The following is a 27,956-nucleotide window of genomic DNA, read 5'->3' on the forward strand; positions in this document are numbered from 1 at the left end:
GACAGATACTTGGAAACATTCCTGGGGAAGAGTAGTCAAGCTCCCAATGGAGAAAGGATATGTCTAATTCTAGAAAGCTTTCTAGAAGAGGCGAGCCTTTGATTATAACTCAATATCAAGGAGGCATATGGTGGGATGGGTAAGTTTGTCCTGTTCAGATATCATATGTTAGACTGGAAGGTAGGTAGGTGGTACTTAACATCAGGAATAATTGAGTTCCAATTCTATGTCAAACACTTACTACCAGTGTGAGCTTGGCAAGTCACTTAACCTCGATTAGATTCAATTTCCTTATCTTTAAAACGAAGGTAATAATAATAGCATCTCCATCATAGGGAGTTTTCGAGAATCAAATGAGATCTCATATTCGAAGCACGTTGCCAACCTTAAAGTTTTATTGTGGTTGTCATTGGAAGGGGAGGCTGGGAGCCCCAGGGTTTGACGAATCGCTCAGTGGGTGATTCCAGTTATCACACAACTTCTACGTGACATGCACATAAGCCACTCAAACAGAGAGCTGTGGATCTTAGACTCAGAATTGCTAGGGAAGGATTTCACAACTTTTTGTGATACCTACCATGTACTGGTGGCTTATAACCTATTGAGGACAAGCTTTCTGTCTAACTCCCAACTGAAAGCCTTCCTGTTGCATTTGAAGCTGGCTCCCCTTGTAATGTAGGCTCAGGCATTATAAAAATGCATGTTTTTAGAGTCCCTTATGATAGATAACCCTACAAATGATTTTCTGGCAATACTTGCAGTACAAATGTTATTTTTTTCATTTTACAGAAGAACAAACTGAGGCTCACAGAGGAGAAATGATTTTCCCAGGGATACTTAGGCTGGTAAATGCCAGAGCTGAAACTCCAAGCTAATTCTTATGCCTCAAAGACTAATTAATGCTCCAGCAATATTATGAATTATAGCTATGTAATAAAATTACATATTGAAAAGTTGTCTCAACTGCCTAGTACAATGAATAAAGCAATTTCTAATTGCAAGGACTTTACATTCTAATAAAGGAGTGTACCAGCAAGGACCCCAATATACACAGGAAGGCCTGCTATCACAGGTTCTTAGATCTGTTTTTCTTAAAGAAATGCAATTTTTTAGGGGTTAACAATCACTTTAGTTAAGCATATATAACGTTCACTTAGTTCAAGGGATAAAGTCAGCACCGTGAACTTCAGAGGAAATACAAACAAAGAAATAAAAATCAACAGACAGGGCTTCCAGCTGTCTGACCATAAGTAATACATACATAGGTACCAGAGAGAAAAGCCCCAACATCTGGGTTTTCAAAAGGGGTGCGAGCTCCTTAGCTGGCTTTCCAGAGTCTCATCTGGCCAAACAAACACATCCAATGAGTAAACCCCAAAGTAAAACCTCACCCCAGAGTATTTATACACTTTTTAGAGCCAGAGGGCATCACAACCCTTGAGAACCAGTGCCTCATTAGAAAATTAACAAAATGTGTGTGCCTCCCCTAATCAAACTTCCCTTAATGAGCAGGCCCATTAATGGGTAGGGAAGATCTTTAACTCTCATTAGCATTACAGGGAGATAAATATATGCATTAATATATACAGAATGAATATAAAGTAGTTAACTACAAGGCAGTTGAGAGGAAGGGCAGTTGAGAGGAAGGGTAGTAGATGATGAAAGGTTTCATGTAAAAGAGTAATTTGTGGCAGTTAGGGGGCGAAGAAGATAGAGCACCAGCCCTGGAATTAGGAGGACCTGAGTTCAATTCTGGTCTCAGACATCTGACACTTACTAGCTCTATGATCCTGGCCAAGTCACTTAACCCAAATTGCCTCACAAAAACAAACAAATAAATAAGACTAAAGAGTAGTCTTTGGAAACATTTTTTGTTAAAAAAAAAAAAAAACCCTGTATTTCTCCCATTTACCAAAATTTCTTTTTTTTATGAAACTTTTTTGGGAAATGTTTTCCCCTTTGTTCTTTCCCTTCCCCTTTCTTCTGATTCCTCTTCATGTCCACCCCCTCTCAGTTTCTGTCTCTGTAGTTGGGTCGCTTAAATTCTATAGAACATTTCCAGATAATATTAATGGAAATGATGCTCCAAACCATTGTGTGTGACCATTGAGCTAAACCTTTTCACCTGCTCTTTCCTTCCTATTTGGAAGCCCAAGTCATGTATGAACTAGAGTGAAGAGTGAAAATAGAAGTTTCAGATGGCTGGTTGGCTTTAGCAGTGAAAGGGGTATACATATTTCCATCACTGCTGCAGCCCTTTAACCCATCAAATGGCTAAAGCCTGGGGGATGGAGGTGGGGAACTAAGTCACATAATTTAGGAGAGTCAGTAATGGTACTGAAGAAGCAATGTGAGTGAGCTGCATAGGTGCTATTTTTCATGCTGGCCAGTTAGCCACACTTAGGAGAAATAATCATCATAGCTCACATTTGTAAACTACAAGTGCTTTTCTTCTGTGTCACCTTGGGGAAGTCACTTAACTTCTCTCAGCTTCAGTTTCCTCATCTGTAAGATGAGGATAATAATAGCACCTACCTCTCAGGGTTATTTGTGATATTTGTAAAGCACTTTGCAAACCTTCAGCACCATGCAAATGATAGCTGGTAGTGGGAGTAGTCGTAGTATAAACCTTACCAGGTAGACCAAGTATTGTTATACCCATTCTATAGATGGGGAAATGGAGGTTTAGCAAGGTTGAATTACTTTGCCAAGTCACAAACCTAACAAAAGGTGGGATTTTAATCCAGGTCTTTCCACTCACTTTCTACTTTACCACTAACTGTCTCCCCAAGAAACACACCCGGAACTGTCTGGAGAATATGTTTAATTTACTTTAATTTTAAATTTAATTTAACCTCCAGAAAGTCCCTTACCTCAAGTTAACCCTAGACTACACTTATGGTTCCTTTGTTTCATTGCCTCTCAACACTCATATACCTAAATTAGAATTTTATGCTTTTTAATTACATTTTGAAAACATTTTCTATACTTCCCTTGGGTGTGTATCCTGTCTCCCATATCAAACTAGAAATTCCCTGGGACAGTAACTATGGTAAATCTTTCCTGGATATCTTTCCACAGTGTTCATAATAGGCTCTTTTTTACACGTTCTGGGATTAGGGGAGAGTGCATCACAGACATTGGCTAACCAAATTTCTTCTCTCTCCTTTGGGGGTTACATTGTAGCCAAATGCTCTCTACTTATTGTTACAAAAACCACTGTTTCTAGCTTGTATTATAAAATCATTTCACGTCAGTAGTTACAAGGAACCTTAGAAGTCACCTGGTTCTGGTCAAAATGAGTCTCCCTCTAATATTCCCCAAAAGTTATCATTTAGTCTTTTCCTAAAGACCTTTAATAACAGAGAACTCTATCTACAAGCCTCCATTCCATGTGTGAACAGCTCTAATTATTACATTTGCTTTTTTTTGTTAGGGGTGTTATGTTAGATGATGAAAGGAAGACACAGAGTCATGTTAAAATGTAAGATCCTTGAGAGTAGGAATTGCTTGAGTCTTTGTACCTTCATTGTTTAGCATAGTCGGTGCTTAATAAATGCTTGCTCATTGGGTGATTATTCATTGCCCTTTACAGGGCATTAATTTACTTTTATTGGCCCTAATATAAGGAATGTTACATTTCCTCTTATCCATTCACACACACAGGCACAACTTTTCAAAATCAAGTCCAAGACTCTCTCCCTCCCTTGATTGCCTCTATCTGGCTAGTGGTGCCTGAAACATTATTTCTTTGATTATCCTCAAATTCTTTGGCTGCCCCATTCATAGTATGTTCTTACTCACTTACATATTACGAGTAAGATTCTAGATTGCAAGGCATGTTTGACTGATGTGTCCTTGACAGTATAGAACACTGCATTTTGAGTCAATAGACCTAGCTTCTACTACTTAGCTGTATGACCACAGGCAGATCACCTTCCCTCACTGGGTCAGAATGGCTTCAGTAAAAAGAAGAGGTTGGACTAGATCTGTGGTGTCAAACCAAAATAGAAATGGATCCCTGCAGCCAACTATTGACTTAGAAAACAACAAATTACATTATTTGTGTTGTATTATATTTTTATTTATTTTGTAAAATATTTTCCAGTTGAATTTTAATCTGATCCCACCTCCAGTTTGACATCTCTGGGACAGATGATCTTTAAGTTCCCTTCCATCACCGTGATTATGTTTTGGGTCCTCTCCTCTTTTCAGTTTGAGATAAATATTTGGTTGGAAAGCAGTGAATTGGGTTATGTTACCAAGAGGCCACTTTCTTTCCTTGACTCCAAGAAGTATTATCCATATCAATTCATCATATGCTAATGTTGAATCACTGACCAGTCATCACTAACTGCAAGTCCCCTATTGCAGTAGATTTTGGTTTCTGCACCTGTAGAGCAGGAGAGAATGAGAAGAAATATAAATAACCTTCCTAAGGATATAAAGACTGACCTCAACTTGTTTTGACAGCTGATTCCCTACACTACCCCACCCCTAGGTTGCTGTATAGAATCTGCATAGATTGTAGCAGCCCTCCTACTCCTCACCCAAGAAATGTTCCTGTGAAAAATTAAAGAGAAAAAGTAGCATGATGAAAGAGATTTGCCTCCATTCTCATTTTCAAATAATGCTGAATTACTGCTTTTGGTTTGCTGGGCTCAGCACCAAGTATCCATTTGGCTTGCCTAGTAGAGTCAAGTGCCTGTTTTTAGACAAGAGATCTGTTCCTGAAAAGTTGTGTAAATTTTGTGTAAATAAAATCCTATTAAAATCCCTTAGGAAATATTGTCAGTTTATATTCTGGGCTCTCAATAAAAACAATGTCAGGGGAAGCCCCCTGCCTTACCTTTTGTAAATTAAAAAAAAAAAATGACCACATCCTTAGTTAAAGGAAGAATCCCTCATTCTGTTTGTGAGATCCTTGCAGTGGAGGCAATAGTTGGGAGGTCATCTTTTTTTAATCCCCTGAAAGAAGTACTTTTGTAATGTATCTAATCACCCTTTGATTTATCTGCTTTGTTGGTTGGTTTATAGCCCAAAGATATTAAATATGAGATTTCTGTTGTTCGGGGATTGCTACCCTCTGCTAGCACCATGGACAGAGCTCACTGAGGCAGAACAGCGGTTAAACCAAGTCCTGAGAACTCGTGTGACAGTTGAAATGCCTAAAAAACCTCATTAAAAGAGAGAAAAACTGGCTGAGCATTTTTCACATGTTTCTGTAGAAGAAAACAAGAAGTTTTATTGATGCCTTTTATTTTTACATTACGGTCATTCCCAAATACATAGTTCTCCTCCCTTCTTCCCTCCAAACTTTCCTTTTTAACAAAGAAGAAAAAAAAGCAAGCAAATTGATCCACACATTTGAATGCATTTGAAACATCTCATACCTGTGGTTTCCCACCTCTCCAATGAAAAAAAGGAAATATTATTTCATCAACTATTTTCTGGAGCCAAACTTGGCTTTATAGTTACATTATTACAATTACAATTCAGTTTCATTTAATTTTTTTCTATTTATATTATTGTAGATAATTATTTTCTTGGTTCTGCTTATTTCACTCTGCATCAGTTTCATATAAGACTCTCCACATTTTTGTGAATTTCTTTTATGGATGCCATTTGATGCTATTTTAATGAAGAGAAAATGTGAAGCAAATTTTTAGCTAGGCCATTCTTCCCATATAAAAAAAAAAACTGGAATTGACTTTTTTCTTTGACCCTCTCTCTTTGACCCTTTTCTTTGTCCCTGCTCTCAAAGGACCAGAGCTCCCTTGAACCATTCAGATCCCGCCCAATTTTACCTCCCCAGATTACTCTCCTATGATCTCTCAATTCTCATGCAATTCGTTTGTAATACCTGGCTTGCAGTTCCTGACACATGGTTTCTATTGCTTCTATACTCATCCAAACATATATTCTCTACCCCATTCCTGCAAGGTATTCTGCAAGGAGCTTTCATGCTTAGAAAATGTTGTGATAAACCAATGTTCTACTTAAATGTTATTCCTCTCTAGGGTTATCTGTGTTTTGATAGTATTAGCAGTACCATGCATTTGTATAGGTGTTCTGTTATTTTACAAAGCAGAACCCTTATCCAAAGGAGTTAATCTATGATAACAAAACTTTAGGCATTATGATCAGTCATCAGGTAAGTACAGCACAGTACAAGTAGAAGAAACTTCAGTGAGGTAATGTGATATGGAGAATATAGAGGACAGTGTTGAACTTTGAGTCTGACGGGTCTTGATTCAAATCCCACCTCAGGTATTTATTAGCCACATGAACCTGAGAAAATAATTTAACCTCTCTTGGCCTCAGTTTCCTCAACTGTAAACTGAGAGGATTGAACTCAATGTTTGCTCAGATCTCTTCTACCTCTAAGTCTATGATCCTATGAGCTAATCTAATCGCCTCCTTTTGTAGAGGGGGAGGCTGAGGACTTAGCTAGACTGACCCAACTGGCTACTGGTAGAGCCAATATTAGAACATAGATTTTCTAAGGCCTAGCCAGGTCTACTTTCCACTAGACTCTGCTATTAGTTCTCCTTGGCAGGGCACTTTCTGATAATAAACAAGGGTCTCATTCTAATACACTGGCTTGGCTCCCAAGAAAGGCCACTGCTGCCAGGCAGTGAACTGCCTTACAGACTCACAGCCACTGAGTCTAGGCAGATAACTCCTTCATTGGAGGGAAGGAGGGGAGGGGGGAAAGAGAGAAAGAGAAAGAGAGAGAGAGAGAGAGAGAGAGACCCAGATAAATAGCAAATAGACACCCACATAGCTACTTTACATCATTTCACCAGTTATTTCTTCACAGAGCACCTTTCAGTTCTGGACTCAGAGGAGCTCAGAATTGAGAGGAACCATTGGCATCATCTAGCCCTACTTATATTCTCTTCAAAAGCTTTCTGACCCCTGAAGAGAAAAGGCACATTTTTTCCCAGAAGTTGAACAGAGAAAAAGAAAAATGGGTCCTGTCAAATGATACTTAATTTTCCATTTAACTTTCTTGATTTAATCAATAATTTGATTACCTGGTTCTTGTGTTACCACAAGCAAGACAGAGAAAGGGAGGAAAATTGTCTTTCAGACTGTCATAGTGAGGCATACCATGAATCTTGCTGCCAGCAATAGCATTTGTTGAACACTGGTACATAAAATAGCAAGTATATGTCCAGAACACTCATGGGATAATAACTTTAGAGCTGGAAAAAATCCTAGAGGTCACCTTGTCCAATTACCTCATTTTAAATATGAAGAAACTGAGTGAACTGAGTACTAGAATTGGAGACAGGAGACCTAGGTTCTAATTCTCTCTTAATTACTAATTTACTGTCTGTCATTGAGCAAGTTTCCCATCTGGGCTCCAGATTCCTTATCTGCCAAATAAAAGAACTGGACTAAATGAGGTAGCATGGTATGGTGGAAAGAGCATTGGCTGTAGAGTGGAGAGACCTTAGTTTAAATCCTAAATCTGATGTTTGCTGTCGGTGTGACCTTGATCAAGTAACCTTATTTTCCATAGTCTTAATTTCCTCATCAATAAAAGAGGGGCCTCAGTTTCCTCAACTGTAAAATAAAAGAGTTGGACTAAATAATCTCTTATCATCTCTTCTGATTCTTAACCTATTGCTCCTCATAAAGCTTGGACTAGGACCCCAGCCATCTCCTTCAGGTGACTACTTATCAGAGACAACCTGACCTAAGCCTTTTTTTGAGTAGGAGTCTTTTATCAGACAGGTTGTTCACTTCCATCTTTCAGTGTACAGATGGCAAACACCTTCCCCCATCCTATTACATGGTTTCTGACTCTAGAGTGTGCTTGAAGACAGGCAGCTCTTGTCCCCAGTCTGTCTTAGAGAGTCAGTCTTATTTCTAGTGGTGTGCTTTCTCCCACTTGGAATTATTTTATATACACTTTATATTTATTTTCTTGTGTATGTGACAGGTCCCTCCAAGTAAAATGTAAACCTTCTGAGGGCAGGACTATTTAATTTTTATCTTTGTATCTCCAGCACTGAGCACAGTGTCTTTAGGATTCACAAAGTACTTTATGTGAGTTATCTTCCTTGGTCCTCCAACCCTGTGAGGTAGGTACTGTTATTATCTTTGTTTTTCATGTGAGGAAACTGAGACTGAGAGAGGTTAAGTTGCCAAGAATCACACAGCTAATTGGTGTGTCTGAGGTGAAATTTGAACTCACATCTTCTTGATTCCATGTCTGCCACTCTGTTGTACCATCTACTTGCCTTTTGTAGCAGCAAGCACCCTGACATGTCCAGGATGGCCTGCTAGCACAGGTTCTTAGATCTGCTTTTCTAAAAGGAAAGCAACTTTTGAGAAGTCAACAATCTTCTTTAATCACATATAATAATAGAGAAAATACAAGCAGAGAAATAAAGACCAATAGATAGGGCTTTTAATTGTCTGATTATAATCACTACATACATCACAGATCAACAGATAGATCCAATTGTCTGACCATTACATACATACATAGTTACCACAGAGAGAAGCACCAACATCTGGGATTTCAAAGGGGAAGGGGAGGAAGGCTTCTTAACAGCTACCCAGAGTCTCATCTGGCACATGAACCTTCTTCCAAAGAGTAAGCCCCAAAGTAAAACCTTACCTCAGAGTATATTTTATGTGTGTGTGTATATATACAACAATAATATGTATATAGTTCTTTAAGGCTTCTACAACAGTGTACAAACATCTTATATTATCCTCACAACAACGCTGAGAAGTTGTTGCTATTATTATCCTCATTTTACAGATGAGGAAACTGAGACTGGGAGTTGAAGTGACTTGCACAGGTAAGTAAGTATCTGAGGCTGGATTTGAATTCAGACCTTCCTAACTCCAGCCCCACCACTCTAATCACTGTGCTATCTGTCTCTGAATTTTTAAGAAAATTGAAAAATTGGCTTGGGAAGAAGACTAAGGGAGAAGCCTACTTAGCAAGATGAAAAAGAACAAAAAGAAATTTAAAGGGAATTCAATCAGATTCAGTAAAAATTATTAACCCCCTACGCCAAGAGAAAGATGACCATTCAGCCATCTAGTGGATATACCATGTCCCTCTGTTGTTCCCCCCATAGCTAACCATGCTGTCTCCCTTCCATCTTTAAATCAGGTCCTAAAAATCCCAACTCCTCCGGGAAACCTTCCTGGAATTCGACATGATGACATCTCTCTCAACTGCCTTTTCCATTCCTCCCTCTAGACACAAATTCCAATAGTACTGCCTCATGACCACCCAACAAGTAACAATAGTAATGATACTTACAGCTAGCATTTGTATAGTTCTTACTATGTGCCAGGCACTATGCAAAGTACTTTGCAAATATTTGTCTCATTTGATCTTCACAACCCCTAAGATGTCGGTGCTGTTATTATTGCCATTTTATAGATGAGAAAACTGAGGCAAATGAAAGTAAATGGACTTGCCCAAGGTCACACAGTTAGTACAAGTCTGAGATCAAATTTGAACTCAGGTCTTCCTGAATACAAGACTAGTGCTCTATCCACTGTGCCATCACCTTCAGTTCTGCATGTACACCTTCCTCCCCTCCTCTATCCAATAAGCTATCCTCTTGTAATAAAGAATAAAAAGGAAGGAGATGGGGAAGGGAACAAGCATTTGTGAGTTACTGTGCACTTTTACAGAGATCATCTCAAACCACCCTCTGAGGCAAGTGCTATCAGAATCTTCTCCATTACCTCTGAGGAAACTGAGGCAGATAGAATAAGTGACTTTTCTAGGATCATACAACTCTATCCCTTTCACAACCTAGCTATTTAGTAAATATTTAATACAGGGTCTGACACATAGTCAGTGCTTAATAAATGTTTATTGAATATTTATTTAAAAAGAATAGAAAGGAGGGGGAAATCAGTCCAATCAGTCAACATGGCAACTGTGTCTTACAAGAATATACACCATTTCCTTTCTCAGTCAGTTACCCACCTCTGCAAAGAAGAAAATGTACTTACTCTTCTTATTCCGTAGGTCTTACCTATGTGTTTGCTCACTACATATTATTATCTAGTTGGTACTGTGCCTGTTGGTTGCTGGCTCATGCCAGTGCTGGTTTTTGGAGAGGCAGTCTCCAGAGGAGGCTATCCATAGCTAAACTGCTTCGGAAATTGCCTTGCAGAAATAAGTGCTTAATGAGCTTTTTTTTCTGATGAGGAGAATGTTGATGACAGGCAATCAGAGAGAAGAAACAGCCCAGTTAATTGTCCCACTGTGCTTGTCTCCTTTTTCTGATCCCCGGGCTCTGGGTTAAGTGCCTGTCAACCCATCAGAATGCAGAACATCACTTGCTTTGGAGTTGGCTTTCTATTAGGCTGAGCTGCTATTGCTTCTCGCGGGATGGACCCTTACTGCTCTGCTGATCAGTACTGAGTCTAGCAGGCTGGGTCCCAGGGCAGAGTTTGGGGTAAGCATTTTATTAAGTGTTTACTGTGTATTAGACACTGTGCTAACTGTGCTAACTTTATCAAGCAAAAAAAACAATAGTAAAATAAATGAAGTCCCTGTTCTCAAGGTGTTCAAAGTCTATTGGGGAAGATGATATGCAAGGATCTATGTATAACTAAAACACAGATGGGATAATCTGGAGATAATCTCAGAGGGAAGATAGCAAGATTAAGGAGGATTGGGAAATGTCTCCTCCAGAAGATGGAACCTTTAGCTGAGACTCAATTGAGTCAAGAGAATGCGAGGAGGGAGAGAATTCCAGGCACAGAAGACAGACAGCAAGAATACCTGGGGTCATGGGTTCTGTTAGCCCTTTTCTGAGAAACTCATCATTGAGTTTGAAACAGAAGGGCCAAAAGGGAGCTGCCCTATGATTGTGTTGGGGCCTTTGCTGCTTCACTTTCTTCCCAGTCACCCTGAAAACCACTGTATCTTGATTGGTGTCTTCTTGCTATTTTCTCACCCACCTAGATCGCTGAGGCAGAAACATTCAGAGAAATCAAGTGTAAGGGCTTGTTCAGAACAAAGAGGGGAAGAAACCTAGCCAGGGTTACCAGGTATTTTACTCAGCCCACGTATGCCCCTTGAACCATCACTTGGAGCATCAGAGTCTCTCTCTTCAGTCCTTTGTAAAGGAAAGCATGATGTTCTTTGAGACCTTTGTAGGTGTATCTTTATAGTTCCTTTAGAAATGTTCCACAACCCCTGAGCTGTCTTTTGTTTGTTTGTTTGTTTTTAATGCTCTAGCATCCCCATCCTAAAAACTGCACTCCTTTCTGGTTGGTTTTGAGGGAGAGGCAGAGAGAGACAGAGAGACAGAGAGAGAGACAGAGAGACAGAGACAGAGAGAGACAGAGAGGGAGATGGAGAGAGAGAGAGAAAGAGAGAGAGAAAGAGGGAGAGAAAGAGAAAGAGAGAGAGAGAAAGAGAGAGAAAGAGATGAGAAGCAAAATCATCTTTGCCCTACAGCTGAAAGCAAGATTTCAGAGGACTCTTTAAAAATAAATTTGAAACTATTTTCTAACTCAGTTTAAAAAGTCTGTCTTTTATTTGATTCCATGAAACACCTCTGTCATGTTTATAGGCAGGATAGCTAGACATTAGTGGTTAACTCTTATAGGCAACTCATGATTTTCTCAAATTCTTCCTCTTTCCCTCTCAGTCTCTTTCCTCCCTCTTTCCTCTCTCTTTTCTCCACTTTTATCTCTCTCTCAATCTCTCCTCTCCTTTTTTCTTCTCTTCTCTCTCTTTTCTCCATTCTTCTCTTTCTGTCTTTCTCCTACCCTCTATTACTTCCTCCTTTCTTCCCTCTTCCTGTCCTCTCTCTTTTCTTTTTCTTCTTTGTCTCTGTCCTGTCTCTTTCTGTCTGTCTGTCTCTCTCTCTGTCTGTCTCTCTGTCTCTCTCTCTCTTACACACACACACAGACAAACACACACACACACACACACACACACACACACACACACACACAAAACCTAGCAATATTTCTTCCAGCAAAATGGCTGCTCAATCTGGGATACCCATATATCCAGAATAAAGCTGGCCTCTGTGATATGCACACAAACTGTCAAATTCTTACCTCACAGGAGGCCCAAAAGTTCTAGCTAGCTTTGTTGATCAGAAAAGGGCCTAGTGGAGCTTTAAATTCTAGGTGAAAAGTCTTTTTTCTTCTTCTTGAAAATACAGCAAAGAAATATTCCTTCCTTTTCTGTTTTAGTGGCAAGAGGGTTTCCCATGCAACATGTTGAGCTCATGTTAGAACAGGGTGTCTTTTTCATTCCATTACACAAATAACAACTTCAGATGACCAGTCATCAACAGACATTTTTTTTTTTTTGCCTTTTAGAGTATACTAGAGGCTGAATTGAACTTGGTTAGATACCCAGCACCGTAGCAACAGTCTTTCTTAAAATTTATAGTCTAGTCAAAGACAGAATAAATGTGTAACTATTCAATTTAATTGAATCAACATCTGTTAAGCACCAACTATGTGCAGAGCAGAGACAATCTAGGATATCACATAAGGGCAGGTCTCAGAGTCCAGAAGACCAGGGTTTAACCATTGCCTCTGACACATTCTGACTGAGTCACCCTGGTCAGTCACATAACTTTTCAAGTACCCCAGTCAACTAGTTAAGACTATAAGTTTCTGATAAAGGGAACTTCTGAGAGATGAAATCATAGGTCTGGACAAAAAAAAAATAGTACAAGTTATTATACTAGGTCCTTAGAGTAGAAGGACAAAAACGCAACAATCCCTGCTTACAGACTACTGAGGGGATACAACAAGTACACGGATAAGTAAAGACAAAGTAGCTGGGAGAGATAGAACTTAGAGCTGGGAATGGAGAGAGAAGACTAGTGCAGGAAATAAAATGTAAACAAGCTAGGTAAAACACACTCACAGAAAAGGTGAAGAAGAGATTGGCAGGTCATGACAGAGCTCTGCCAGAGACTAGTCAGGCCTTTGAGTGGTGACCTGTCCTATTTATATTTGTGAGTGAAGGATAAAAGCAACAGTGGCCTCAGCCATAAAAATCTCTTCCCATGATTCTATAATGCAAGAAATTTCCCTGACTTGCTTTAGGGAAACTTTACCAATGTTATCACTAGCTGGGAGTCTAGCAGATAAAATGTTGGTCCTGGAGTCAAGAAGACTCATCCTCCTGAGTTCAAATCTGGCTTCAGATGCCTACTAGCTGTGTAATGCTGGGGAGATCTCTCCACTCTGTTGGCTTCAGTTTCCTTATCTGTAAAATGGACTGAAAAAGGAAATGCCAAACCATTCCAGTGTCTTTGCCAAGAAAACTCCAAATGGGGTAATAAAGAGTGGGACATGACTGAAAATGACTGAACAACAACAACCAAGTCAGAAGGGGGCTCAGGGGCTCTCTGGTTAGCCCCCTTATTCTACATATGAGAAAATGGAAGCCTAGGGAGATTAATGACTTATTCAAGATCACTCATGTCATATTGGCAAAGGTAGGATTTGAACCAAAGTTTTTCTGATTTCAGAATGACTGTACCCCTTCACACATTGGTCTGGACAAGGCTTAGGAGGGTACCATTTGCAAATGTTTTTGAAGTTGATGAAGGACCATGGGACCATAAAACATGCACATATAGCATATGTATAGACTGTATAGCTGACGAAAACCATCATACATCATCCAGTATGTATTGGATAGTACCACAGAATGCCAATGCTATGAAGATCATGGGATCTAATTGCTTTATTTTTTAAAGGAAAACATGGAAGCCCAGGGCAATGAAGTGGCCTGTCCAAGGTTGTGCAAGTAGTAAGTAGATTTGTACATTCCAGACTTGCTCTACCATATCATAGCAGCCTCTTCACCCTAGACTTCTCACACTAGAGGTATACTCTATCCCCATGGCCCCTTACCCTAATTGGCTAGTTCCTTCTAGAATGTCCAGTTGAAGAAAAGTGTTCAGGCCAGCCATGTCTTTATTTCTCTCTGGACTTATCTCTTGAATTTCTCTATCTTGCACTCAAAAGATACCTTTTCCCATTCTACCCCTCTTTCAGCCTTCTTTTCTGTGTTTTCCCCCTCATTAGAATGTAAGGTTCTTGAGGGTAAGTAGTGTCTTTCTTTATGCTTGCATTTGTATTCCCAACATTTAGCTAAGTCCTTAATAAATGACTTGATTTGACTTGATTCTGGGATTCCATTTCATAATCTGTAAGTTCAATGAGTTGGACTCAGTGATCTCTAAGTTTCCTTCCATCTCTAGATTTGTGATAAATACCCAAGCCCATGGACAAGGATTTAAACAGTGCTGGACCTCCAAAGACAACCTCACTCTTCCCCCTAGGGAGGTATTGTCTCCCTGGCACTTGTTATCCTGGAAGATGAATGAACAAGGATGGATCACAGCATCCATTCCAGCCCAGCCAGAGACATTTCTGAAATTTCTGAAGGAGAAAGTTTTGTGACTTGTGCACACAATATCAGTCCTTTAAACAACAGAGGAAAGCAAAGGCTGCAGAATGCATTATTTGGGAGAAACCATTTCAACAGATGAAGATCAAATGGGAAAATATGTGTAAAGTGCTTTGCAAGCCTTAAAGCACTATGTAAATGTTAAATATTATGATTGTGATTATGAAGAAGAGATCTCTTTCAGATATTGGTAATAATTTATGTGGATAGAGAAGCAGAGGAAGGAAGGAAGGAAGGAAAGAAGGAAGGGAGGAAAGAAAGAAGGAAGGGAGGAAAGAAAGAAGGAAGGGAGGAAAGAAAGAAGGAAGGGAGGAAAGAAAGAAGGAAGGGAGGAAAGAAAAGAGGGAAAGAAGGGAAGGAAGGAAGGAAGGAAAGAAAAGAGGGAAAGAAGGGAAGGAAGGAAGGAAAGAAGGAAGGAAGGAAGGAAGGAAAGAAGGAAGGGAGGAAAGAAAGAAGGAAGGGAGGAAAGAAAGAAGGAAGGGAGGAAAGAAAGAAGGAAGGGAGGAAAGAAAGAAGGAAGGGAGGAAAGAAAAGAGGGAAAGAAGGGAAGGAAGGAAGGAAGGAAAGAAAAGAGGGAAAGAAGGGAAGGAAGGAAGGAAAGAAAGAAGGAAGGGAGGAAAGAAAGAAGGAAGGGAGGAAAGAAAGAAGGAAGGGAGGAAAGAAAAGAGGGAAAGAAGGGAAGGAAGGAAGGAAAGAAAAGAGGGAAAGAAGGGAAGGAAGGAAGGAAGGAAGGAAGGAAGGAAGGAAGGAAGGAAGGAAAGAAGGAAGGGAGGGAGGAAAGAAAAGAGGGAAAGAAGGGAAGGAAGGAAGGAAGGAAGGAGGGAGGGAGGGAAAGAAGGAAAGGAAGGAAGGAAGGGAGGAAGGAAGGGAGGGAGGGAGGAAAGGAAAGAGGGAAAGAAGGGAAGGAAGGAAAGAGGGAGGGAGGGAAAGAAGGAAGGAGAGAAGGAAGATTTTCTCATTTATAAAATGAAGAAGTTGGATTAGATGACCTCTGAAGTCCCTTCCAGGATAACTAGGTGGCAAAGTGGATAGAGCAACAGACCTGGAGTTAAGGAGACATATCTGGCCTCAGATACTAGATGTGGATCCTGGGCAAGTCACGTAACTTTTTGCCTCAGTTTCCTGATCTGTAAAATGAACTGGAGAAGGAAATGGCAAACCACTCTAGTACCTTTCCCAAGAAAATCCCCAAAATAATCACAAAGAATCAGACCCAACTGAAATAAATGAATAACAATAAAGAAGATCCCTTCCAACTCTAAAGTTTTGATTCCCCCATGAAGGGTTCAAAAAGTGACTGAATGACCATATGCCAAGGATGTTATAGTGTAGATTGATTTTTCTGTTGGTCATTGAACCAGTTGAACCTCCAAAATGCTTCCCAATTCTAAGAGTCTATAATTCTAGGAAATTCATAGTACTCTGTGGACACTCAGAACAAACTTGTTGGCTGACAATAAAAAAGGTAAACAAATGAAAAACTAGGAAAATATTTACATGATGTTTATGTCAGCAACAACGAATCTCTTGGAGTCCAAGTCCTGTGTTAATTGGATTTTCATGGGAAAGGGATGCAGACTAAAGTCCCAAGGCCAAAGGTTCTGCCCTGGCTATTTCGGGACCCGTTTTGTTGGATGATCTCAGAGTTTCTCCCACCTTCCAGATTGAGGTTACCTTTTTCCTTAGAAAAAGAAAGTTACACTTGGGAAATGTGATATGAGAGACACCCTTATTGCAAAATGGGGTCACTTTCACTTATGAAAGAGTAGCATTGAGACTATATTTATTGACTGATGATGGCAGGAAGGCAGATAAAGTAGGAGTTTCATGAGAGGGACTGTCGGTCAGGGAGGCCTTGAGGAGGTTTTAAGAAAAAGAACTGGGCCCAAAAGAAAGGGTTAAGTGGATGGCAATGACAAGTTAAAGGCTTAGATTAGTCAAGGCTTTATTATAGAGCCCAAACAAGATGTCGTCGCTAAAATGACTATGATAGCACCCGTCTTCAGAAAAGCAAGCATTTTAATAGGGGGAATTATTCTCTATCATTTCCTCCTGACAGGAAAAGTCAGAGAGAAGGGATGTTCTTTCCCAGGCACCATTCAGCAGAGGTTGTCTCTGTCCTGATGATTTTGCCCTAGAAAATGAGGACCATCAGCAGAAGCATTCATTAAAGCTGGCAGGCCCAGTTGGCTCATCAGTATAAACAGATGAGGTATGCAGAAGATATAGGCCAGAGAATGGAGAGGTGATGAGAAAATGCCCTTTATTGGCTGGTTGTTCCCTGTACAGAATCATAGAATGCCATTGCTGGAAGGGATCTTAGAGGTCAGCTAGTCTAACCCTTCCTCCAGCCATGTTACAGATGAGGAAATAGGATCAGAAAAAGTAAGTAACCTGCCCAAGGTCATACTGCTAGTAAGTAGAAAAGCCAAGGCTCAAATCCAGTTCCAGGCCTAGTGGCTTTTCCCCCACACCATGCTTCCTTAGAAACAGATACAGGAATGGCCAACGTATCTGAACGTCAAATGTCTGGCAACCTTAGCTTTCCAGAACCCAGCTACAGTGAAGAAAGTAAGAGAAGAATGCCTCTGGCTGCCCAAAATATGTGTCACAAAGCCATCCAAAACTAGGGTCTATAAATTTATTACTTTTAAAAGCATTTTTATAGCTTTTTTTCAATACAGGGTATCTCAAAAGTCCCAAAGTCTTAGTACAGTTTTAAGTGGTACAAGCTCAAAACTCTGCTAAGACTTTGGAGACTCTGTGTAATTGGTTTCCATTGTAATCCTAGGTATTTTATTTTATTCATTTAAAAACATTATTCTGAAAAGAGGTCTTTAGGTTTCACTAGACTGCCAAAGGGAAGGGGTCCAAAGAGCAGGAACCAGATTTTGTTATGGCTGCCTAAAACTTTAGAGTTGACTGGACAGTATGGCAAGTTGCTTGATGTCCATTTTGCTCATGAAGTGTGGGTATGGGACAAATATCCTTGTTGACTCCTTGTAGCCATTGGGATACGGGTTAATGTAAGTTTACTCCTAATGTGAAGAATATCACTGAAGCCTGTCCAACTGGACCCTGATAAATCAACATTAAAAAATAAAATTCATAAGTCAGGCAAAGAGTTAGACCAGATGACCTTTAAGCTGCTTTCCAGAACTTAAAAATCTGAGAATATATAAAAATCTTAATTTATGAACTAGATGAATCAGGGTATGATTATTTTAAAGACTAATTTACTTCCCCCCAAAAAAGAATTTCAGTAGGTATTCAATTAATTAAATATTCCCCTTATATATGAATTTGTATTTCTATTAATGAGGTTCATCCATACTCTTAGTCATGCTATCAGAGGGAAGTAGCTGCTGTGGTTTTCCTCATTTTACAAATATAGAAACTGAAAGTAACTTAAGTGATTTGCCCCAGATCACATAACTAGTAAATGTCCTCCAAGGTGACTCCAAGGCTACCCTAACTACTATGTCATGTAGCCTCTCACTAAAAAGCATGGTGCTATGAAGACTGGACACAGTGTCAATCCCAGAGGAACTTGTGAGCTTCACTCTCTTGTAGGACCATACTCTATACTTCCACCCCCAACTACTGATCAGAGGGAAGGGTACAGAGTTAAAGAGTAGAACTGACTTATCAATACTTATTTCTAAATAGATTTTGGATTGAATTAATGCTATCCAAATGGAAGAATCACACATGTCCTGAAAAGCCCCATTTTCTAAGAATATCACATAGAAAGTAAAGGCATCAATGCTCTTTGTTCAAACTTGGGTTCAGGCTCATTTGCTTGGTAACAACCAATCCTCCTCCCAAGTTCTGGACTTGTCTGCCTCTTTGGCAATATTTTTTTCTTATAATCCTAGACTTATTGATTTTTTTCTCTTTGTTTATTTTTCTCTTGAGGAAGCTTGAGGAAGTTAGAAGCCTGTAGCCAGAGGAACCCAAAGACTTAGAAAGCCTTGATTTTCTTTTCTTGTGTTGTTGCTCTGCACACCAGGCAGATGTGCCCCTCAACATGACCCCAAACTCAACATTGAAAAGCTTCCACTGTCAAGGCAAAGACCTGACAGGCACCAAGTGCCCGAGGCTTCTCTGCTAGTCCACCTGAGCCCTTTCTATCCTGGCACAAATAATATATGTATGTGCCTCTCCAACTATATGTATACCTCCATATACATCATATATGTGGGTATATGTATATGTATGTGTGCATGTGTATATATACATATTCATTTATGTCTATATCTATCTTCACACACACACATACACACACACACTCGCGCGCGCATTGGTAGAGAGGGAGCATGGCATGGCATAGTGGATAGAGTTGGCTTCAAAGCCAGAAGTACCTAGGTTTAGGTTTTTCATCTGACACATATTGGCCATGACCCTGTGAAAGTCTCAGCCTCTCATTATTCTACGTAGTTTTCTAATTTGCAGAGCAGATGCTATCCTGTTTTGGAAAAGAGAGTTTTCTCACCTGAGAGTTCTATACTAATAAAATCACAGATCTAATATATATTTGGGACAGGCTATGCCAAGAATGTTAGTATAGATTTACACTATGATAGCTTGAAACTTCTCTAAGAATACTGGAAACGTCCTGTATATTTGTGTGTGTACTTGCACACGCACACACACACATACATTGTATATGTATTTGCATGTATTTATATATGCATGTGCAAATGTAAATGCATTTTTTGTTGTTTAATCCTTTTTCAGTCACATTCAACTGTTCATGATCCCATTTGGGGTTCCCTTGGCACAAATATTGGAGTGGTTTGCTATTTCCTTTTCCAGCTCATTTTACACATGAGGAACTGGGGCAAACAGGGTTAAGTGACTTGCCCAAGATCACACAGCTAGTGTCTGAGCTCACATTTGAACTCAGGTCTTCCTGACTCGAGTCCCAGTGCTCTAACCACTGAGTCACTTAACTCCTTTTAATTTAGGCTTGATAGTAGGAAAAACTTCCCAGTGATCAGAATTGTTCCAAAGTAGGATGAGCTGCCCGAGGTCTTCAAGCAGAGGTGAAATAACCATCTGCGAAGCGTAGATTCCTTTTGAGGATAGGTTGGGCTAAATTGCTGCTGAGATCCTTTCCAACTTTAATTTCCATGATTCTATCACACTTCTAGTAAAAGTGAGACAGAGCTAGTTTTAGAAGCCAAGTCCTCTGTTTACAAACTGAACTGCTATACAATGTCGCCTAATTCTAGAAACTCCCTGAGGACAAAGGTCCAATCTTATTCTGTTAGACTGTTGACTCCTAAGGTCAGGAGACATATCTCCTCCCATGATACTGTGTGCTCCCCCAGGGCAGGAACTTCCCACTAAACCTCCTCCCCACCCTTAGACTTTCTGAGGACTGGGACTTTTCCATTTGCCTGTCAGGATAGAACATGGCACCCTCCACGGACAGCCTAGCCCTCCCTCCACAAAATAATGAAATTATTTTGGATGGCAGAAGATAAAAATAAATCTGACTTTGCTCTGTTATTTATTTTAATATTCTCTTTGTGTCAAGAAGGAGAGGATGCTTGTGGAATAGCAGAGAAGCCCACACCATTTTCACCTATCAGACCTTCCTCTGGACATTGAAGTTTTCTATCAGACCCCTACTGCTCTGAGCACTCTGGTCAAGCATTCTGCAGATCAGTCTCCCAGTTACTGTTGAGTGCCCTTCAGAAGCCTGTTTATATTTCCATATGGCTTTTGTTGATTTTTGTCAAGTGAAGTTATCTTTTCTGGGCCTTGTTGGGAATAGGAAGTAAATTTACCCCTGGCAAGACAAATGTGTAATTTTTACCAGAAATACGTCTGTTCTAATTTGCAGATGGGGTTAAAACAAACAATGACGTTTCCCGGATTTTAAGCTTACTTCATTATGTAAATGGAACTTCTTTCCTTCCTCCTGCCTTTTAAATGGAATGTTTTCATGGACCCCTCCTCCCAGGATAGCTGAGAAATCCAGAGAGGTGGAGACTAAGAGCAGAACCCAGGCAGGCAGTTAGTTGGCCGAGTGCCCTCCGTTGGCATACGTCTGTACTGGATGTTCTCTAAGATAGAAAAGGAGGATGTTCTTTGAGATAGAAAAAAAGGGAAAAATCTATTAGCAATGCTCTGAGGGAATGCATATTATATGCTCTTAGGGAGGGCATACTTACATAGGAGAGATGTTTTAAAACATTTGTTTTAAAATAAAACTTGATTTAATCAGAGAAATGGGAACAATAAATGAAGAGTGAATGAATATGCATGTGTTTGTATGTATGATTTGAAACACACACATACACATAGATAGATACATGATAAATCTTTATATTCCCCCAAACAAATAATAGGAATAGTAAAACCAAAATATTTCTTTGAATTTCACACTTTACAGGAGACCTCACTTGAATTAATCTAAAAAATTGACATTTGATCTAATTCTATTCCATCAAAATACTCAAATACTTTTTAAATTTTTCTCAAATTCCTCCTCTCTTGTTCTGAGAGTCAAGGAGACCTGAGTTCAAATCCCAACTCACAAGTCAGATCCTAGGTCTTCTAGGATTCCTCATCTATAAAAGGTGAGAGTTCACGTACAAAGAATCCGTAGATGGCCTTTAAGGACATCCACTCCAGTCTCCTCATTTTAAGGTTGTGGAAACAGACCTAGGAGTTATAATTTACCCAAGAGACTACTTACTACTGAAGTAGTAAGCATCAGAAGTGGGATTTGAACTCAGGTCTTCTAGACTTTAGAGTCAGAAATCTTTTAATTGCATAGCCCGCACTAGGTGGTGGAATAAATAAAGCTCTGGACTTGGAATCAGAAAAACCAAAGTTCAAACCTGCCTCAGAAACTTACTACTTGTCTGAACATGGACAAGCCATTAAAGTGAATACAAACTCAAGACCTCAGTGAGCCTCAATTTTCTCATCTGTGTAATGGGAATGATAACAATAATGGAAATAATAATTCTCCTTCAGAGCGTTATAAGAAACAAATGAGATTTCCCATGTGAAGTGCTTTGGAAGCCTTAAAAGGCCATGTAAATGCTAATTATCATCATCAAGCTCCTCATCCTCATTATAATATTATATCACACATTAGATGTCTACAATCTCTTCCAGCTTTAAAGTCTATGATCCTACATCGTATAATTAGCGGTATTGAGTTGGAAGGGACCTGAAAGGCTACATAGTCCCATCTGTGCTGAATAGAAATCCCCTCTATGCGATACCTGACAAATGGTCATCAAATCTTTGAATGAAGACCTCAAGCAAGTGAGTCCCCACTGCCTCCCAAGGCAGGTTTTTCCATTTGTAGATAGCTCTGATGCTTAGGAAGTTTTGTCTTATAGTGAATCTAAATTTTCTTCTCTTGCAATGGTGACCCTTTACACCTAGGTTTGCCTCTGGGGCAAAGCAAACAGATTTTAACTTATCTTCCATCAGATGACACTTAAAATAAGTGAAGATGGCTCTGAGGTCTCCCCTTATGTCATTTCCTCTTCATCCCCCATTCCTTTGGTTGGTCCTCAAAGCATGATAGAAGCAGGTAGGTGGTAGCATCATAAAGAGAGTTCTACCTCTGAAATCAGCCTGTTCTTCATCTGGATAGCTTTAAGTTTCTTATACCTGTGAAATATGGGCAGCAAGATGGCTCAGTGTCTGGAGAGCCAGACCTGGAGTCAGGAAGACTCATGTTCCTGAGTTCAAAACTGGCTTCAGATACTTACTAGTTGTGTGACCCTGGGTAAGTCATTTAACCCTGTTTGCCTCAGTTTCCTCATCTGTAAAATGAGCTGGAGAAGAAAATGACAAAACACTACATTATCTTTTACAAGAAAACCCCAAATAGGGTCATAGAGAGTTGGACATGACTGAAAAATAACTTGACAACAAAACCTCTTAAGATTCTGTGTTTCTCTGAAGCTTTTTCTTACATCAGGTCTAAATTTGTAGTAAGGTGGGATCACCATACCTTAGAGTGCTAGACTTTGGCTCAGATCCTAGCTCGTATACTTGCTAACTTGTGTGACCTTGGATAGATCACTTAACCTCTACTTGCCTCAATTTCTTCATCCATAAAATGGGGATAATAATGTCATCTGCTTCCCAGCATTGTTGTGAGGATCACATGAGATCATAATTGTAAAATGCTTTAGCATAGTGCCTGTCACATATGTCAGTGTTCGTTATTATTGTTATTAATTACTACGGTACTATTACTAGCGGTGTGACCCCAGTCTCAGTTTCCTCATCTGTAAAAACAAGTATTAAGTATTATAATAATAGCACCTACCTCACCAGGTTATTGTGAGATCTTATATGTAAAATGCTTCACCAACCTTAGAGAGCTAAATACACATTATTATAATGGTCTCAGATTCCTCCACTGTCCTGGTTGCCACCTTCTAGACACTTTCCAAATGGTCCATGTCTCTCCTAGAATGAGGTGCCTAGAACTGGACACATGTGGTCTGACCAGGTCAAGAGTATAGTGAGACTATCACCCCCCTTACTTCTCTTCTCTGGAGGTAGGAGTATACTAGAGCTAGTTCTGACTGGGTCAGGAGAACATTTGTACCTCAGAACTCAGCAAACACTCCAAATTAGACATAAATTTGTTGTTTTCTTGATTGTCTGGATTTAACAAAATGATGCAGAGAATGCTAATAATGCACAATAAATTGAATAGCGTGCCATGGGTACAATTTCCCCCCTAGGGAGCTGATTGTTAAATATTTGCCAACATACCACTGCTTGGAGGTGACAATAAGAAAATCAACAACTTTTTTATGGGTCGTAATGTCCGAATCTTCCTTGCGTTTAGTCATTGTTGTCATGTCCTATTCTGTTTATTCATGTCAGTGTGTCTGGCTTAGAATATGACCTCCATCAAGATAAGAACTATGTCCCGGAACAAACAAGGGCTTAAAATAATTGTCCTGGTCTGTATCTCTGGAAATTGTGCTCCTGACTTAGCATCCCTAGCATTGATACTCTGACTTATTTTTTTGTTAACTTAAATGGAATGCAATGAGTAATAGTAATGCTGATGATGAAATGGTAAATTCTATAATATCCTGAGGAATTCAACAAATACATTTTACTGGGACAGGCATATCATTCCAGAAAAAAAAATACTTGATCACAACCTCCCAGAAGTAACACTGATCCATAAAATTTTTAACATAATTTTTACTTTTTCACTTAGCAAGTATTTCTCTTCTTTCCCTGTAATTCCCCAATAACTGAACAAAAAGAAAAAGGTCACAACATATATAGATAGTCAAGAAAATAATAATACTAATAATAATATTTAGATAGCACTTTAATGTTTACAGAACACTTCACAAATATTATCTCATTTTATCTTCAAAAAAATTGGCCAAGTCCAAAAACATAGTAGAATGAAAAAAATCTACCATTTCCTCATCAGGAAGGAAGGTAACATGTTTCTGCTTTAGTACTCTGGAACCATGATCCACAGAAATTTAAAAATAACATTTTTAGTAGTTGTAATCATATCAAATATTAAGAATCTCCAAATTATATGGAAGGAAAAGCTTTCAGAACATGGATGGCTAATGGAAGAAAATGCCTAGAAACAGGATGAAGTCCATGTATTTTCTAATATCCTGTCTGCCACTAGAGATAACCAGAAGATACTTTGAGTAAATCTACAGAAGTCAAGTTTATATTCCAGGACCTTTATTTAATTACAAAAAAATCATAGTAAAAACAAAACATTAAATTAATGAGAGTAACAGCCAAGACAGGTGGCTAGGTGGCACAGTAAATAGAGTGTCAGTTCTAGAATCAGAAAGTCTTATTTTCTGGAGTTCAAATCTGGCCTCAATCACTTATTAGCTGTGTGACCCTGGGTAAGTCACTTCACCCTGTTTGCCTCAGTTTCCTCATATGTAAAATGAGCTGGAGAAGGAAACGGCAAACCACTCCAATATCTTTGCCAAAAACAAACAAACAAAAAAGCACATGGAATCATAACTGAAAGAACTGAATAAAAATAGCCAAGATAGGGACTTGCCCTTGAATCATTTCTATCTGAGCTCCATCAAAAAGATGAGGAAAAAATAGTGATGATATTAACAACTGACACATAATATGAAGGTTTACAAAGAAGAGCCTTTCATAGTTTTACTCATTTGATTTTCACAACAGCACTAGGAGATAAATATTAAAGGTATTATTATCCCCATTCAAGATATAAAGTAGCCAAGACTTGGGTGAAATAAGGCAACTCGATAGAGTGGAAAAAGAGTTGAATCTGGAGCCAGAGGATATGGGTTCAAGTCTCAGCTCTGCCATTTATTACATGTGTAACCCTGGAAAGGTCATTTTCCTCATCTGTAAAATAAAAGTGTTGACTAGATGACGTTTGAGGTTCCTTCCAGTGCTAAATCTATGATCACAGGCCTTGCCTATGGTCACACACTAAGTAGGTGCCTGAGGTGAGATCCAAAAGAAGATTCCAAGTCCAACCTTCATGCCACTAACCCACATTGCCTTATCAAATCCCATCCCCCTTCCCAACACATTGTCTTGACCATGAGAACATACGCATGAAACAACAAGGTCTGGAAATACTCTGTGATCTCTGAACAGAATTTCTTCTCTTTGTGAGCATTCCTGAACCTTGTGGGATTCAACTCACAAGCCTCATTAGCATCTATCTGTAACTACTGAGTACTATATGATTGATTGATTGACAGTGTGGGAAGGGGAAGAGTTCCCATTAGACGTTAAGCCACCAGGAGAAGCCTGGACCATTCATAGATTGCTGAACAGGCTAGAAAGAAGACTGCATGAAGTCAAGGCCAGCCTTTATCATCCTATCTCAAACACAGAGGTCAGTGCTTCAAAGCTAGTACCAAAGCTTTCTTCAAGCATTTGTGAATTCTAATGCACCCAGCAAAACAATGAAGGCCCCAGACAGAGAGGCCACTTACTTAAGCAGCATTTTAACCCCTAGATTGAGGAACAATTAAATAATGATTCAAGTCAACCCCTCATCTTTACTCTTTCTTTAAAAATTCAAAATCAAATCTCCATCCACTTCTTCTTAAAAGCAAAAATGAAGTGAAAATTAACCACAAGATGGTAGCTTTTGTCATCTGGAGCTAGGAGTTTGAAGGATAACAATACACTGCGATGAAAATTCAGTCTTATAACCTGAATGGTCCTCAAGTATAACAAGCTTCTTTTTTAAAAATTTTACACAATTTAAAATTTGGTTCTTGTCAGGGGTGTCCGTGAAATTTTAACAACTGGCTCTCTAGAGGAAAAATAATGTATGATCTGCATTATTACCATTTTCTCCATCACTTTATTAAGTCTAGACAATCAACAAAATAAATCAAGCCTTGATTATGGTATTTACCAATATCCCAGGGGCCCACACCGAAAATGTAACAAGGAACACTCCCCAGCAGTTCAAGGGTCTTGAGGACACCCCAGTTATAGTCCAGTTGGAAGTATCATGGGCCTATTGTGTGAAGAGCCCTGCAATAGATATTAGGGGAGTTATAGAACAAGGAAAGGCTTTCCTCTTACTAATCAGAGGTGGGAAGAAGGGGAAGTTTAGTATTTGTCCTTAGAACACTCTTCCCACCGACCTTCCCAGTCCAATGTCAGAGGCGTAGTCTTGTTCTTCTGGAACACTCAGTCTTTATGGAGAGAAAAACCTCTGTAGTCCAGGAGATCCTAACCTGATGGAGAAGCTGTGGTATCAGTCTTTAGCCCTCTCTAACTCCCCTGGGAAAAGGAACAAAAGCACTAGGTGCAAAGATATTTACAAAGGAATTCATCAGTGAATGAGTTAGCTGTATCCACTGCATAGTGAGATAAGCAGAACAGTTAGAAGGTCCTGGAATTCTATAGTGAATAAGCCTTGGCAAAGAATTTTTCTACACCTTTATAGAAAGTGACTTTAAATCATGGGGTGTGCCTGAGAGTGCTGTAAAGCCCAGGATAAAAGAACAGTAATAGATGTTAGCCCAACAGTAGGAGTAGGACATTGTATTGTCTACAAAAATAGGGAGCATTTTTAATGGTAAGTGGGACCCCGTGCAGAGCGGCATTCAAGAAAAATTCTTTTAAAAATGAAATAATTAGCAGTAAGCTTGAATGGATAAGCAACATTGCTTTTGTGTGAGTACCAATAAGGAAGGAGTCTGCTAATTAGTCCTAGGCTAATTGGAATCACAAATGGTGCTCTTATGGGGAGTTTCTCCCCAAAAAATCTCATTTAAGCTTTTGTGTTCCTGAAAGATGAACTCTTTAAAATGGAATTAGCCTAATGAATGTCATTTTTCCTTTCCACAATGCCTCACCTACATCTTCTCACCCCCATATCAGCTAGAGCCAATCCTTGCATACCCAAGAGCCCCTATGGAGTTAGGACTCATCTGAGTGATTCCAGGTGGCATCATCTGTAATATCCCTCCTCCCTGTTTAGCCACCACCATGGAAAGCAACGAGGGCAGTGACAAAAGAGAGGGTTGCAACTGGTGGGAATTCAGAAAAAAAATGGATGGCAGGCCAATTAGTCAATAAATGCCCGCTATGTGCCGGGAAGTGAAGACAAGATGAGCAGCTGCCTCTCAAAGAGTTCACGTTCTAGTGGTGTGGATTGAAAGAGGACACAGACTGACAAAGAACTGGGCAAAGTGAAATGTGTTTGTTATCATAGGCCTGGGTACTTGCTAGGTATCAAACAGCTACAGGTTGAACTCTGAACTTGACTTTCTGTTATTGAAGGCATTATACCCCCCCCCCAAAAAAAAACACCCCAAAACAACAACTTTCTTCCTCTTTCCACCTTCCCTATGACTGTAGAGAGCAACACCATTCTCCCAGTCAAAGAAACTACATAAAGCTGGAAAGGACGTCAGAGACCATCTGGTCCGGACCTCTTATTTTACAGAAGAGAAAATAAACGCACAGGGAGGCCAAATTCACCTAGATAGTAAATAGCCAAGTCAGTAGTCAGTGTAGGCCTTTTGACTGAAGAACCAATCCTCTTGCCACTGTACGTATCACACACCTCTCAATTGAAGGTTTCAGGAAAGGGGAAGGACAGGAGTACCAAGGAAGAGAATGAGCCAGTTTAGTCAGTCAGCTAGTCAGTCAGTAATAAAGTGCTTTCTATGACTCAGGCATAGGAAAATACAAAGAAAAATAAAAACATGGTCAGTCATCCAGTCAGTCAAAAAGCACTTTTTAAAATAATATTTTATTGTTTTTCCCCAATTACATATAAAGCAATTTTTAACATTCTTTTTTTAAAAATTTGAGATCCAAATTTTCTCCCTCTTTTTCTTCCTTCTCCCCTCCCTGAAAGGGGAAACAACTTGATATAGATTATTCACATTCAGTCATGCAAAACATATTTCCCTATTAATCATTCAACAAACACTTTTGAAGTATTTACTGTGTGCTAGGTAGGCACTGTTCTGAGTGC

At 39.5% G+C, this 27,956-nt stretch overlaps 2 protein-coding genes across 3 annotated transcripts in view; one reads left to right on the forward strand and one right to left on the reverse strand.

Moving 5' to 3' along the window:
* KCNH1 (potassium voltage-gated channel subfamily H member 1) overlaps window positions 1–27,956 on the forward strand; it is a 582,340-nt gene that overhangs the window by 408,845 nt on the left and 145,539 nt on the right. The window lies entirely within an intron of this gene.
* The window catches only part of HHAT (hedgehog acyltransferase), a 607,669-nt gene continuing 583,800 nt past the window's right edge, over window positions 4,088–27,956 (reverse strand). Inside the window, exon 13 of the mRNA XM_072637867.1 lies at window positions 4,088–4,393. Within this exon, the coding sequence (XP_072493968.1) occupies window positions 4,323–4,393 (71 nt within the window). The 3' untranslated portion in view covers window positions 4,088–4,322. The remainder of the gene's footprint in view (window positions 4,394–27,956) is intronic.

This window comes from Notamacropus eugenii, chromosome 2 (assembly GCF_028372415.1).
Source record: "Notamacropus eugenii isolate mMacEug1 chromosome 2, mMacEug1.pri_v2, whole genome shotgun sequence".
Taxonomy (NCBI): domain Eukaryota; kingdom Metazoa; phylum Chordata; class Mammalia; order Diprotodontia; family Macropodidae; genus Notamacropus; species Notamacropus eugenii.